Raw genomic sequence first — 15,582 nt, 5'->3', positions numbered from 1 at the left:
ACATTCTTTAGATGCCTTGGTAGGTGACTTCTTAGGAAGAGATGGAAGTATATTTTAAAGTCAGCATGACCTATGTGTTCTGGGGAGTTTTGAGGGGTTGAGTCATGTTAACAGGTTCATGTATAGTGGTGATATGATGCTGGTGTCTGCAGATGTGAGCTGTGTGTGGCCTGGCACGTACTGGGGGAAACCTGTGGCATCCTTCCTTCTCCCCTTGTTTTCATTGCATGCCTTTATCCCTCCACCTTTCCAAAGAGGACTCCGTCTCCCCATCGTTACCTTCCATACACCCAATAACTAGGACCTCTACTGCATTCCTGTGTCCACCTAAATTAAATTCCACCCTAATGAGCCAATGTTTCCTACCACTCCCTTGCCTGGATGCTGCTCTGGCATCTGAAGCCAGAAGTACAGGTCAAGGTGTTGGCATGGCTTGCAGAGCAGGTGGAGACCTAGGAGTGCTACCGCACTTGGCAGCAGATGAGTGACAATTACCTCTTCTGGCCATAGCTGTCGCACGACTCCTGTAGCTCAAGTAAGCAACTGCATGCAGGCAGAAGTCAAGAGACGTTGCTGAGTTGTACTTCTTTGGTTTAACCTCTGCATATACTCATCAAGCTTCAGGGGCCTCTACTATGAGGACTTTTTTCCCCCCTCTTTTTTTTTTTTTAGACTACATTATTTATGAGAGAAGTTCAGGGCGGTGTCATTACTCAAAACACACTCAAACTGAGGTCTACTTGCTGAAGGCAATGAAATAGTTACCTGTCTTCAATAAATACCACTCTGCTCAGAAAATATCACATAGAAGATGTGCCATGAACATATTTTTCCCTTGCGTTTCTAAGGGAATCACCATGTTTCTTCACTACTTTCACCTGTTAGAAGTTCTGGCCAACACCTTCTCATGTGAGAGCACTTCTCCTAAACGTTGTCTTGGAGTGTCCTATCCCTGAAAGTTATTGGAGCTCTGTTGTTAGATCACAGCTTCAGTTCAGGGGGTCTAGTTGACTAAAAGCCAACATACCACATTGGATTTGCTGTTCCTATGCCAATAGGATGCCTGAGGTTTGTCAGCTGTGCTGGAATCACTTTCCACATTAAACAAATGGAGGAAAAAAGAGTATATTGAAAAGCAAAGCTTAAGAGTCTTGGAGAGATTCAAAGAAATGAAACAATAACATGTTTAATAGCTAATTCCCCTTCTGGTTTGGCTTAAAGGTAGCTTCAGCCTTCCAGTCTGCTAACAGGATTCCTAAGTCCTCTGCCAGGATGAGTCACAGCTCCTGGAGCTGGGATCCAGTTTTCTAGACAAGCTGTATTTAAAGGTCTGTTTACCTTTTCCAGAAGATAATGTATTAGAGAGAGACTTGCTTTGTGTTTTTCTCATCTCTGAATAGGATTTATGATGAATGTAAATTCACCTGCTGGGGCTTCTTGCATCCCTCAGTCCTGATTCAATCTAGGCACCACTGGGATCCCATTCGATGTAGTTTCATGCTGCTCGGCAGGGATGGATGCCTTTAGAACACCCCTCCCTGCTGGGCTGTCCCAGCTAGTTGACCATGAATGCAAAACAAGCAATATTCGGGGCCTTGGTCTGAGTAAACCATTATTTACCTGCTAGGAAAAAGATTTCCTGCTGACTGAGGAGGTGAATTAAGAAACCTTGCCACGTAACCTTAATATGTAATTCATAACAAATTGAAAACCACATATGGTTGCTCCTGCTTATGCTTCTGTAGCCTGTAATGTAGCACTTGCAAGTATGGATATGAGGACAAATCCAGTGATTGTAGGAAAACGTATCTAGGAACACAGAGAGGAATGGTTCTTAAATGTGGCTGTTGCACATGGCAACATGATGGCTTCACTGCTAAGTAAGAAAATTCTAAGGATTGCCAATGGGTTTTAGGGTTGTATTAGCAAAAACCCAGGTTTTCCTGGGTATCAGTTTTTCTCAATTGTAGTTTTTTTATCTGAAAAATCTGTTCAGGCAAGTGCAGCAAGGCCCCGGTTGCATGACACAACAGTCATAACTGATTGCCTGTGCTCTGAAGAAACATGTCAGATGAAGAAACAGCAATGTGCCCAGCAATTATGAATAAACTCTGAATGTAGCCCAGCACAAGGGACCTCATAGATCTGCTACTATATCAGAGGGGCATCTGATTGTTGTGCAGATGTGTTAGACACTGAACTATTGTGAGCACAGCTGAATTAGGGTATTGTAATAAAGGACCTCTCCTCTTGCTTCATTTTTAGCATACAGCTACTGCATCACTGCCCAACCAATACGGGCAAAGACCGTTCAGTGATTCTTTTTTTCCTCTTTTTTTTCTTTCCAGTTTGCCTGTTGAACTAAGTGTTTTCATGTTTTCTTTCTAGTACCAAATTGCTGCAAGGAATAGTTCAAGCCAGCAACCAGGGAAAGTGTTTGGATGCTCAAAGTAAGTGTTGTGTCTTTTGTATGTGTTTGTTACAGTGGTTCGACTGATAAAATCTACTCTAGAATTTTTGCTTGATGCCTTTAAGGCAATAGCTAAATAAGTTTGATATCAATAGTAAGTGATATTCCTTTGCAATGTCTTTGACAATGTAATTAAAAGATTCAATTCATTAAAAGTTATTCATTCATACAACAGAAACGATGAAAACTAAATTAGGTGCCACAAATATTTTGGAAATAGTTTCAACTAGTGTCAGAAAGAATTGCTGACAGAAAGCAATGAAAAAGGGAAAACTGTGGGTGAATTTAACTTCTCTTCCATCTTTTCTGGAACCTCGAGGAAATTATACTATTGTTTTCATTTGTTTTTAAGTGTTAGCACTTCTGTACACTATTAGTGCTGCTTCCATAATGGCAAGTGGAAGAAGAGCAAAGTATGCTAAGTGCTGCTGCATGGGGTTGGTCACTTACATTAGATGCAATTTGTAAGGTGCTGTCCCTTTTCTAATTCCTAAGTGAGTTTTGATTGTATCCCATCCAATCTGGGTGCTAACCCCAACTGTCCAGCCTCCAACCTGGCATCTATGAAATCCCCACAGTGAGTCACCTGTGAAGAGATCAACGAAACAAGGAGATGCAAGGCCCACAAGGTGGCAATGTTTAGAAAGCCTTCTGAGAGGATGCTCCTGGAACAGATCTATGCTCCCTCCAGTTGCTGTCACTTGCTCCCTTTCTCTCGTTACTGCTGCATCTGTGCTACTAACTACACAAGAAATCGTAACTGTTGCCAAAATGAAGCATAGGATGCCCTGGTAATAAAACTCTTACTTAAATAGATTGGCCATTGGCACTGTTCACCATGCTGTAGTGGGTGCTGTGCGTGCCTTTTCCCTTGGCAGCATTAGTGATTTGCAATACAGTGTGGGGAGGTTTATTCATAGCTAGTGCTGGAAATATGCATAGCACTGAAATGATCCTAGGGTTGTGTAATGAAGCACTTTAATGTTAAAATATGCCACCTTGTTTCTGCTAATGCTTGAAAAGCTGTTACCAGCATATAAATTCTAGCTTTGGACTTAGGATAGGTTTCAGTTTGTGGTGGTTCTTTTGTTCATGTTTTGTAGTAAAAAGTAAGAGCTTTGTGTCTGAGCTATTTTAAAGACTTGTTTCACCGTGAAACTAGGGATTTGCTCCAAGTTATTTAATGCCCTGAAGAAGCTTAAATGTTTGCAGAAGAATTTCTCCGGATACATGATAGATGAGAAATTATTCAGGGTAAGTTCTATGGGAAATAAAAGAATTGCCTGTGTTAACTGGCACAGATGCACTTAAGGAGGCTGGCATTGGAAAAGGGAGAGTTAAGACAGGAGCCTCAGTTCAGATTCATCAGGTTGCAAGAAAAGAGTTGTTTCCAGAGCGATTAGAAGATATGCAGGTCCCAAGTGCACCTGGAAATCCTCAGTAGAACAGTATATAATCTGGAGCTGAATGAGGCTTGTAGGCATCATGGATGGATCTTAGGATAAAGTACAGGACAAATCCAATTCCAAGAACTAGGAAATTGTATCATGGACACAGCCCTTTTCATGAAGGTGTCACAGGTGGAAGTGCAGCAGGACAATGCCCTGTGCTCATCCCCATTGCTTCTACTCCTGCCCAGGGTAGGTGACACTGCTTAAAGTACAGCTTCTTTACTTGGCTATGCTGCACTCTCACAAGTACTTTGAAACAACAGGAAATCTGAAGAAAACTGTGGACATTGAGATAGTACATGGCCATCAAATAGACACTTACATGAGCAGACAACATCCTACCTGTCTAATAGGAACTTATCTGAGGCATGCAGATTTCCTGGAATCGGTAACCCTACCCTTGAAGCAACAGGCAGCTTCCCAGTGTATTCCCTGGGGGCTGCTGCGTACTGCGTAGCCTTTCCTCTCCAAATCCCTTAGTCCTTATGGCCTATTATATGTCAAAATAAAGGTCTAGCATCAGCCTTTTAATACCAGAGGTTCATTATATTGCTAAAAAGTTAACTGAGCTATTACGATTGCAAAAAGTAAATCCACGTAACATACTTGTGAAACCTGATCATGTTTCAGTGCATTTGAGCCTGGCAAACGAGCATACTTATTCCTGAAGTTATATGGAAATCAGCACAAAGAATGAATGCTGGAATATCCAAGGATTTTTACGGTTCTCACATTAGGATCTCATGTGCAAGACGTGAATAAGGGGGCTTTTGGCAGTTACAGTTCCTTGCTTGATGTATTATGACTTAAAACACTTAAAATACACTCTAATATTAGAAATCAATGCTGGCTTATGCTGGAACATTAGGTCAGGAATAAACTTGTGTTTTGAGATAGGAGAAGAGAAAGCAAACTATACATATGTACACACATTATACTATGTATTTTTATAAATGCATATATACACACAGAATGTATGCTTGTATGTTGAACTACTAATTCATGCCTTCTTTAGGGGAAACCTGAACAAAAAGGCCTGTATGACCTTTTCTCATTCCTTCCCTGAGCAGAAACAAATGTTCTCTGGTCATTCATGCAAAAGCTGCGTGGAGTTACTTAAACTGGGAAGAATAAAGAAGCATTTCCTCTCACTTCATTCTCCATACCTCCCAGCACTGGTGCAGGATAAAATGCTGCTTCTAGATAAGTGAGCTCTGTTTCTCACTTGGTGGGAACCCTGCTAGTTTCCCCAGATTGGTCCCCTTAATTCCTACCAAAGACAACCTGGCTTCCCTAAGGGTTGCTTTGAACCTTCAGCCAAAATAATTCAGTAGTATGAAATATTTGAACTTCTGGCTGAGCAGCCTGCTTTGAAAGCCCTTTTCATCCTTTAGAAACAAAGTCAGGTCCCCCAAAATGTAGCGGAGGACATCTGTTCAGGAGTCAGTCCTGCATAGGACACAGCTGCTTTATGTCTGGTTTTGATCCAAGACGAGAAAAGTGGAGACCTAAATTCTGAACCTAACGGAGCAAAGTTAACTTCAATGGAATGTTTGTGTACGGCTTCCTATGCACCCGTCCTCGTTCCCTTCTTAACTTAGGAATTGGTGAGCTTGAATAGCCATTTATGGTGTTGTCTGAAAATATTATGAACTTTGGGGTGATATTTATTTTTTCAGCATCCAGTACCAAAAATTATCCCACAGGAGCTCAGCAAAGCGGCTGATTCATCGGGAACGTAACTTAGCTTTTCAAACAAGATAATGCGCGGTTTTGTTAATAGTTAATAATGAGATCCTTTCAAATGCAGAAGCTGTCAACAGCGCTGACATAAATCCACAGTTACAAAAGCACAGAGACTTGTGGCTGGAGTTTTTATGAAATAGAAAACTCATTTTCCACTGTAAGGAGGATAATACCCTGTTTACATGCTACTAGTACCTTTTGTGCTCAAAATGTTACAGAAGCTATTTTTAATTTATACACAATATGACTGTTCAGAGGTTACAAAATGTAGCTGCTTCGTGCCATGGCTGTTGAAGCTATGACAATATACAATTTAAAGAAAAATATGAATAATACCCCTATTTCTTGGCTTTTTTTTTGTTGTTGCTGCCTTCTGTGTTTTGCCTATCAGTGACAGTTCATTCAGATTTACTGAAGACCATTGATTCAATCAATTATTTAAGTTTTTCTCTATAAGCAAAAAATCCTTTTTTCCCCAAGGACATTTTTTTTAAAATGTTAAATTTAAAGTATTCATAGTGCATATAAGATGCTGTAAAAGTTTCATTTTTCAGAGCAGTTCACAGGTTTTTATAAATATAATCTTGCAAATGTGAGCAGAACCCACGCTGGCTCTGTGCAGTCATGCTGCCTCTGCTGACAGACTGGATCAGTTAGGGTAACAGAGGATCTGCTTCCAGTGATCTTGGTGTCTTGCTAGTGTCTGTTTGCAAAACTGTCTGTGAGCATGATCAGGTGCTGAAAATCCAGGGGAAAGCAAATCACCTCTGAATAGGCTCCCAGAACAGCACCATGCCTGCTAAGAGCCCAAAGAAAGGGTTAATTTGGATATTCCGCTTATTTTGAGGATGGTATTTGGTAGTGGGGTTTTTTGTTTGCTTTTGTTTTTTGGTTGGGTTGTTTTGTTTTCTGCTTCTTTGGTAGTGGGTTTTCCTTTTTTGTTTTGATTTTTTTTTCAGGGGTCTTCATTTGTGTTTTTTTTGTTTTCTTAATCCAAGTGTCAGCATTTTCCAATATTTCTTTGCAGTCATCAGGGATGGAAACCTAGGCTTGCTGGCTGCTGTGACTCTTCCATCATTAAGTTGTTCCATGATCTGTGGCTTCCAGAAAATCACCCTATATGCAGAGTCACGTGAGCTGCTGACAGTGCACAGCACGCTCATGAGGTGAGGTGGATGCACACACTCAATTTTGGAAGTTGTCCTTAAGTTAAGGATGTTGCTTATAATTATGGCTTCTTCAGCCTTCCTGGAGCCTTGGATAGCCACAGGTGTGGGCACAGAGTGTGGGCAAGCCGTTGTTGTGTGCTCCGCTGCTGTGTCACAAGGTGGCAAAATTAGAGGTTTTCAGGACCTAGCAATTTGTTGTCCTTGTTACGTTTCCTCTTCTATTAATGTAGGGCTTGCACGCAAGCCCAAACTTTGTGGTCGTCCCTATCTTCTTGTGCCTTTTGTTCGTGCTCCAGTGTGGAGCAGGCACAGAAGGGAGGCATGTGGAGGCAGGAGCTTACAGGAGGGCAAAGCCGATGCCGTAGGAGAAGCCTCAGCTGGAGCTCTGCTACCGACGCATGCACAGCCACAGCCTCTGTTAAAAAAATCTGCTCTGAGAGATTAGATAGGCTGGGTAAATATTGCCGTTCCCCTTCAGCATGGGGAGTGCTGGTCTGATTTTTTTGTGAATCAATATTCATAGTAGAAGGAAACCGGTGGTGCCCCCAAAGTGAGGTTTATGAACAGGCTTCCATCAGGGCTTCATCCTCTTACAGGAGGTCTGGATTTGGCTCATCACTAATGACCTGAGCGGGCTGCGTGGGATAAACACGCTGTGAATAGTACTGGAGAAAATACTGTTACATTGCATCGTATGCTTTAAAAAGAATAATTGGCTCTCACCTTGTGTCTTTGTGGAAGAACGCTATTGACTGCATTCAAGTATTTTCAGACTTGATCTGATTTCATAACCGGGATCTTTTTTGTCTAATGTAAGAGGCTTCATGTAATCACTCTTAAATCTAAAGCTTATGTTTGACAAGTGGGTCACTGGTTAATGGAAGCAAGTAAATCCAGCTGTTTATCTTTTCCGTAAGATCATGCACTTTCTGTATGCTCTTGTGAGCTCAGAATGGAGATGTGTACATTTTTAATGGCACACCCTCTATTTTTGAGCAGGGACCTGAGCTTTATTTTGTATTTCATCTGCCCTCTACGTTCAAATCAAATAAAATATCTCAGCAGTACTTCAGCTGGTATCACATTTGATTCACAAATACATATCACTGGCTGTTGTATTGTTAATTTAATTGCTAGGCACCTTTTAAAAATCTTTAATTTGATGCTATAAAAGAAAATTCACTGAGGCACATAAGCTCACAAGCACTATTTCTGCCCCCCAAGCCCCAGTATTTGTTTGTGTTTCTGTGAACAGATGCACCTTCCAATACAGCTTTCCTCCAACTAGCTTTGGCTCTTAACCAGGCAAGGACATATTTTTTCTAATTCTGAATTTCAGAATTCCAGAAAGTGCTCGTAGTATGCTGGTAGCTAAATAAAGCACTTGCAGCGTTAGGCTAATAAAGGGCTCTAAGTATTCATGGAAACTTGCTCTGATATGCCAAGTTCCAAAAGTCCTCTTAGGAAATGTCTGTCAGTGAGATAAGTTTCCTGACACCGTTTTCAAACCTCTGGATATTCTTGTTTTGTTTTCGTTCGGGGCACTAACATCAGTGTAACTTGGTGTTTAAAAGTATCTGTAAAAATATATATATATTTTTTCCCCTCTTCATTTGAAGACCTTGACAAAGGCTGAGTAAACACGAAGGTGATAATGAACGTAGACTGTTACCATTGGAAAAAGTTTGTTTTCCATCAATAAGTGAGGAAGCTAAAAGTTGTTTAAGCTTACACAATGGACTCATGTGAGGTAGTAGTGAAAATGTCCTTGGAAGAAGAGCTGCTTGCTCCCAATGAAGCAGCACTCCTCGAGTACTCTGTGGGCTAGTGACTGCAAATAAACCCTTGCAACCTGGTGTTTGAGAGGTGCTGGGGTGCCTCCGGGGTTTCCAGCTGTGGAGTGTGTTAACAGGAGATGTGTCACCTGCAGCATGCGAGCTCTGGAGGTGATGCAGCCATAAATACAGGTGTTGCTTCTTGGGGTGGCTGCGTGTGAATGTGCATGTACCTTAGCAGGCAAGTGGTGCAGCACATTCCTCTCTGCCTGTGGATGAGAGGAGGCATAATTAGCTAATGACAATGTGTTAGCTGGACAATAGGCATGCTGGGGACTTTGTCTAGGGGAAGGAAACCAGTGTGACCCAGGTTCTCTGCAGGTGGTTGATGAAGGAAAGTGGAAATTGCTGGAGCACTACAAAGGGTGATGCTTAACAAAGGAAGGGCAGAAAAGAATGGGGGAAGGAACAATGGGCAAGCCCCAGATGTGGAAGAAATCTCAAGATGAAAGGAGGAGCCATGCATCTAGCTGTAGCAATGGAGAGAAGGGATGGGTTTGCTTAACTGCAGAGCTAGTTAGAAAACACAAACAGAGCTAAAAGGATACATGGATCCGAAAGCAAACCCTGAGAGAAGGGATTGGGACCCAAGACCTGGTGATGAGGGTGAGGCAGGGGAAGTTCGTGCAGATGAATGACAGCAATCTTGTTCTAACAGCAGGGCCTGTTCCTGTACTTGTAAAATGAGGGAAGCTGACAGCATTGTACAAAAGCTGGTTTTTGTCAATGTCCCAGATAAAAAGCAATTACCAAGAGGAGGGAAGGGCAGAATGCAAAAACAAACAACAAGAAAACACAGCCCCTTTTGTGTAACTTCTTGGCATTCACTAATTTGATGGCACTTGATACACATTTGCTTTGTAAGAGAACAGTTTGTAGCATGCTGTAGGAGCACGAGGAAACTTCTTGTAGAGTGTTTTTGCAGCAAGGCGCTGAATTCTTGGGTTCTGCAGTCGCTGAATGTTCACATACTACTGAATGACTTGGCAGTACGATTTTGATTTTGAGTCAGGCATGAATACGCTCTGTATTTCTTTCCCATTAGCTAGAGTATGTAATAATGTTTACGTTGGCTTTTTGCTGGGTGTGGGAGGACAGGCACCTAATTAACAATTTCCTGGGGCAAAGTAACCCCTCCAAATCTCGGTTTGTAATGGTCAGGCCCTTTCTGTTGGCTGGTTGAAGCATTTTTGCTTCAGGAATAGGTATCCAAAAACTTAATCGACCATCTGCTGGAGTTATTGCTTTCTTGTGCCAGCCTTCTCTTTTCCTCTTTAGCAGTGGTGAGTGTCTTGGACAGCTTGATGATTGTTGGCAAGGGTAATGTTCCTTGTGATGGGCTATAATCCTTGTGCAAGCTGCACATGTTCGGTACCTGTAATGCCGATGCTGGAAAAGGCAATGCTGTAAGCATGATAGGTCTTGGCCAATAATCATTGCAAAGCATTTAAACTTCTCCTTATGTTACATACAACTACCGAATAGTCATGTGGGGCATTAAATGACTTGGATAACATGCACAAATCAAATAGCTGTCAGCTTCAGAATGCTTGTTGTAGATTATGAACAGAGAATCACCAATCCCAAGAGTTGTTATTAACTATTCTTAAATTCCTGATATATAATATCAAAGCCAAGTCAAGTTTTCAGCGGAGTAATATAGCAAGAAGCATTAAAAATCATCACCTACTAATAAGGTATCGCTCTGGTGTGGGATTACAGCTGTATCAGGCTTTCACTTTAGAAACCTGCACCCTTGGCAGGTGCTGTTGTGAAGCATTTGCCCTCCCCTATGTCCCAATATTGTTTTTTTGAAATATATCATTAGACTGAAGTGCCATCAAAGCACATTGCTGTTGTTTTCAGTGTAGAACATAATGAGGAACATCAGAGAGGTAGATGATCCACTCTTTTATGTTGTTTTTAATTTCATCCTTCATTTTTCTAACCTCTCGAGCTCCAAGAAAGCCAGAGCTTCCTCAACAATTGAAAATATGTAAAGAGATGCTAGGTTTCTCTTCTACTGTCTCGTATATCAAAAATCTTCCACTCTTTAATCATTTATAATTCGATTCATTGGTTTTGTTTAGGATACGAATGTCTGAAGCTCTGGCCATATGATTTATTAATAAGCCATACTGCATGGAAACTTAAAAAATCTCTCTACCAGAACACTAATCTCATGTTCGTTTAATTAAGGGTTTGTCATTCTCTGAAAAAGTCTAGGAATCCAGATTACCTGAACAGTTTGGATGTTCTTGGTTTAGATCTCCATGCTTAATAGTCTTAACATCTGAACTCTGTCAAAACAAGCTGAGAAAACTAGTTAACAGCTCCCTGTAAATGAGACTGGCTACTGTAAACCTAGAACAGCTCCAGCCAAATACTTCCATGTAAATGTGCATGCGTGAGACATGAGTCAGCCTCCTCTCTCGATTGCTTTCAATCAGTATTAAAGGCAAAGTGAGACAGAGGAGTTGTTACTTCTAGCATTTATTGATCACAGCTGCTGTTTATAGGTTTTCAGGTGAAAGCAGCTCCCCAGGATGTGCTTGAAACCTTGTGATATCCCAGTACACGTGTAACACTGACTAAAGAATTCAAAATATTGGTTTGGTCTGGAGTAAATGGAAGTAGAAATTTCTCCTCTTTGGAGCCGTCCGTCCTCTCTTCACTGAGCGTTTCCTGCTGTCACTGGTGCTTTTTGTTATGTAGGAAGCGTTGGATAAAAAGTTTCACATATTCAATGTGAATTGCTTATGTTTTAAGTACAGAGACCTTTGATGTATATTGGAGAGTGTTTTTTTTTCTAAACAGTTGTTTTCCTTTAAGGCAATGAGATCTAGCTAAACCCTGAAAGCGCTGATATCTGCAAGTGCCCATAAAATGTACTTATGTCCTGTAAATCTATTTATCTAACAATTTGAATATTGAAGTATATAACTTGATTTAAAATATTGTTCTGTTCAAGGGTTTCTGAAATCCCTTTTCTGTGAACGGGGGGAAAATGGTATTGTAGACAGTGTCTGGATCTTGAAATAATCCTCTGATTTCTATTTGATTTCTACGGTAACTACAAACGGTAGCTGCTGCCTTTTTAAAGAAAAATGCCCACAGGCTGTGACTCTTCAAGACCACTCTCTTTAGCGAGGAATTCATACACTAATGACCAGATTGGATTTGCAGCTTATGGCTAAATTTTCAGGAATGCTTAGCTGACAAAGACTTGAACTTTCCTTTCTCTGTTCCTCCCAGGCACGGGACTCTCTTTTTAAAATATGAAATGTGACCTCTGAAATATAAATATGTCCATATATTTTAAAATAGTCTTGAATTACCTCATAGGGATGTGGTCCATGCACATTGTGTAATTGGGACAGCCCTGTCTTTCTCTTTTTGTGCTTCTCTCCAGGGAAGGCAAATAATCAAGACTTTGCTTAAAGTGGCAACAGTATAATCCCCAAGGGTGGGAAGCTCATTCTTTATCAACAGGATGTCTGGAGTGATAAGTAGCTGTTTTAATAAAATTCATGCAGTGTTTCTTTGTCCTGCCAAATCATTATCATTTTCTGTTTGGTATGGTGAATTTAAATACTCTGCGCCCCGAAATGTACGGCACAGAATGAAGTAACGGGATGGGAGGGGGGGAGAACTGATTTAGTGCTACGTAAACAAAGGAAGCCTGTGAAGTTCTGGTTCTGAATTTTAGTTTTAAGTGATTTTACGTCACAGTGGGAGCTTTCTTTTGGGCTAATCAGCAAGGCTGACAGATGATATGTCAGTGAAACAGGAAACGTGAGCTCTTCTGCACAGCCCAGGTTAGCTTGAAACATATCATACACCACATCGCATCTGATATGCGTTCCTTGTGTTAGTTACATTGCTGTTGCTAATTCCCCTACGGAGATTTGTGTAATACGTTATCATTACAGGTTGGAACCATGCACTAATTTAAGCTGGCGCAAGCCAGTGCTCCCTAACAGGTGTGCAGTTGCAGAGGGCTCATTTGTACTTCCAGTAGATAACATGCAAATCTGGATTTCCTAAGGCTTCTTTTTTTTAGTTTACTAAATGAAACTTTTATTCAGGGTGCATGCAGTCAGATATTAAGCTGATTCTGCTGCAGTACACTTATGGCTTTATCCATTTTACTGAAGCTACTCATGCTGGGAACAAAGTATGGCTATGTACCTTGGTGAACTGGGGTTTCCTTGAACAAGCAAGATGTGTCCAAGGCTTTGTAGCTTTTTCATCTCTTCCCAACTTTTTCCTGCTTTGCTCTATCCACCGCTTTTCAAATCTAAATGCGGTTGGCCAACTCCTTCAGGGAGTCCCTGTTTCTGCACAAGTTTCTGATAAATATAATTTCTGATAAATATACACAGTTAAATGTTAAAAATAGCTTTGATTGTTTTACCAGATGTACATCTGTTGTTTTTGCAGCATTCTGTTCATCTTCATTTAGGAGTATAGGAAGTGATCATTAAATTAGAAAAGCAGGCTGTATTGATCAGGAATGCTGCTTTCTAAAAGGTGCTGCTACCTTCCAACTGTTTGCCTTAAGTTAGGTTTTCTCATTCTTTCCCACTAGAAAAACTGCACTTCACTTGTGACAGAAGTGTTCTTGAAACACCTCTGACAAGGGAAGCATGCTGGCCATAATAATTATACCCAAGTGGTGTTTGCCACAGCTCAAAGCTGTGGCTGAAGAATATTCAGAGGGCAGTGCAAAGAATATCACATTCAGATTCATTTACTAATTTGAACAAGAATAAATGTCAGATGAGGGATGCTCATTGGCCATTCTAGGGTTAAATGCATTCTTCTTGATCTCCCCCCACTCCGCCACCACAGAAACAAGTTATCCAAGCAGTGGGGAATTTCTGCCATCATTAATTTTATTTATACTTTGGCTGTGTCATAAAGCTCACTAAGACTTTGGTGTTTTTTTAATCTTCTGACAAATATGTTAGCAGAAGTCTCTAGTGTGGCCATCACCTCTGTTTTCAGAGGTTGTGCATTGGTCACTTCTTATCAGCGTTAAAATACTCATAATTTATTTCCACATCAGCTGGCTAGTATAAAACTTTGGCTCAAGCATGCCCGAGGCCTTTCTAACACTGCTGTTTGGGCTTTTAGGGGATTTCACTTTCTGCTGTTATAAATTATGCTGCACAGCTATTTTACTGCAGTGCATGAGACCTTGAGCAAGTAACGAGAGGAGGCTGGAAAGAAAAGCTCTGTGGAGGAAGGAGCAACCAGTGTTTTGGAGAATGACATTCAGGGCTGTTGCCATGCTCACTGGTACCCACTCCTCCTGGTTCACCACGGTGGAAACAGAAGTATTGAAATGCATGTACTTGGGTAGGGTGTGCCTCTTCCAATCTGTAGCCCAGCCAAGACTCTGTGCTTACTGGGGGAAGTGTGGGATCTCCTTGAAGCCAAAGTCAGGTAGGAGATGAGAAACAGCAGATAACATGGCACTGGAGCATGCTGCCCTGGGAGGGCAGGACATTTCCATCCTTGGAGATCTTCAAGATTTGGCTAGACTAAGTCAAACGTGACCTGAGCTCATGGTAGCAGTGGTGATGCTGCTCTGAGGAGGAGAGTGTACTGGGTGACCTCCTTAGGTCCCTTCCTACCACTGTTGCTGTGGTGCTTACAGCACGTGAGTACTAGGTTTCAGTGCTTTCAGCTTTTCATAGATGTGTGTTGTATGACCAATCTGACCTCTTCGAGCTGCATTTCTGTCTGTATGCTCACTGCATCCAAAAGCTGTACAGTCAGCAGGGTTGCAGTAACCTGATAATAGCAGCAGGTTCCTGTTTCTCGCTCTGTGCCGCTGGATCCACATCTCAGAAACTTTGCCCAGGCTGCTGAAAGCAGGAAGATGAAGTGGTGGCTTCCTGCACGTAAAGATAAGGGCTGTGCTCATGGGCCACATGTTCCTCAGAAACGGAGGTGTAAGCGGAGGGAGTGCCGTGCATATGAGATCCATACTGCACCCTGTGTCCCCCAGGCTGTGCTAAATCAACAGAAGCAGCATGTGCTGTCTGAAAACCAGCAACGAGCTGCTTCTGCCTGGGCCTGGCTCAGCCGTGATAAAGGTAAGGCATTATGTGGAGGTGCTGTGAGGTTCTTTTGCACTTAATCCTAATGCAAAGGCAATAAGGGGTCTGCAGGGAGGCTGCCGCACTGTCCTCACCTGCACTTCTCCGCCGTAGCTTTGCCAGTCGATGTTTTAAACAGTTTTGGAAGCTTCAATAAAGAAGCTTCTGTTCTTTGCCACTGGTGGAGAAATAAAAATATTTTTACAAGTTAGGGTAGCAGAGTGTTTTACAGCTCGCTGCCTAGCAGAGCAGGTAGGGTTATGTCTGGCAGGGAGAGACCTGCTATAGATTATTTTTACATTCTGTCACCATGTAGCATTGCTGGCTTCTCCGTGCTCCTGAGTGTTACTAAGAGGCTTGTTGGCCCTTTTTAGCAGAATATATTTTGTTGCTTGTTTTTAAAAAGGCTCAAAGGAGACTTTCTCCGCTGGGTTACTGTTGCCAGATGAATGGGGCATTTTTCAATAAGGTATGTCATCTGCAAATGGCCATAGGTTGGTTACTGAAAGCAATTTTTTTGAGTATATTGGAAAATCTGGCAGAAACAATAAACAAAGCCTCCTGTCTCAGTGTTCAGAGGGCTGTGGCAAATCGGCAGGCTAATTTAACTTCTGGTGGGGATCACTCTGTGCACGTGTGTTAATGTGGGCACCTGATTTAAATCCAAGTGCTGGGCAGTCGGTGTCGAGGTACTGGTGGCACTCACCTTATGGTTTCTTTGTGAATCTAGAATCTTAATCGTGTGTATCATGATAATAATCCCAAAAGCTGAGCTTCCAGCAGTGTTATTTAGTCTGAAAA

The 15,582-nt window shown here is 41.7% G+C and overlaps 1 protein-coding gene across 4 annotated transcripts in view; it reads left to right on the top strand.

The window, feature by feature from the left end:
- MAPRE2 (microtubule associated protein RP/EB family member 2) overlaps window positions 1–15,582 on the top strand; it is a 97,591-nt gene that overhangs the window by 24,265 nt on the left and 57,744 nt on the right. For all 4 annotated transcript variants that reach the window (XM_068671733.1, XM_068671728.1, XM_068671727.1 and 1 more), the window contains one exon: window positions 2,389–2,450. Coding sequence is in view for 2 of the 4 variants with exons in the window: in XM_068671728.1 (XP_068527829.1) it covers window positions 2,389–2,450 (62 nt within the window). In the remaining 2 variants the exon portion in view is untranslated. Of the gene's footprint in view, window positions 1–2,388; window positions 2,451–15,582 lie in introns of those variants that run through there.

This window comes from Anas acuta, chromosome 2 (assembly GCF_963932015.1).
Source record: "Anas acuta chromosome 2, bAnaAcu1.1, whole genome shotgun sequence".
NCBI classification, from domain to species: Eukaryota; Metazoa; Chordata; class Aves; order Anseriformes; family Anatidae; genus Anas; species Anas acuta.
Note: the sequence above shows the minus strand (reverse complement) of the source record. Positions and strands in the feature narration are given on the sequence as shown.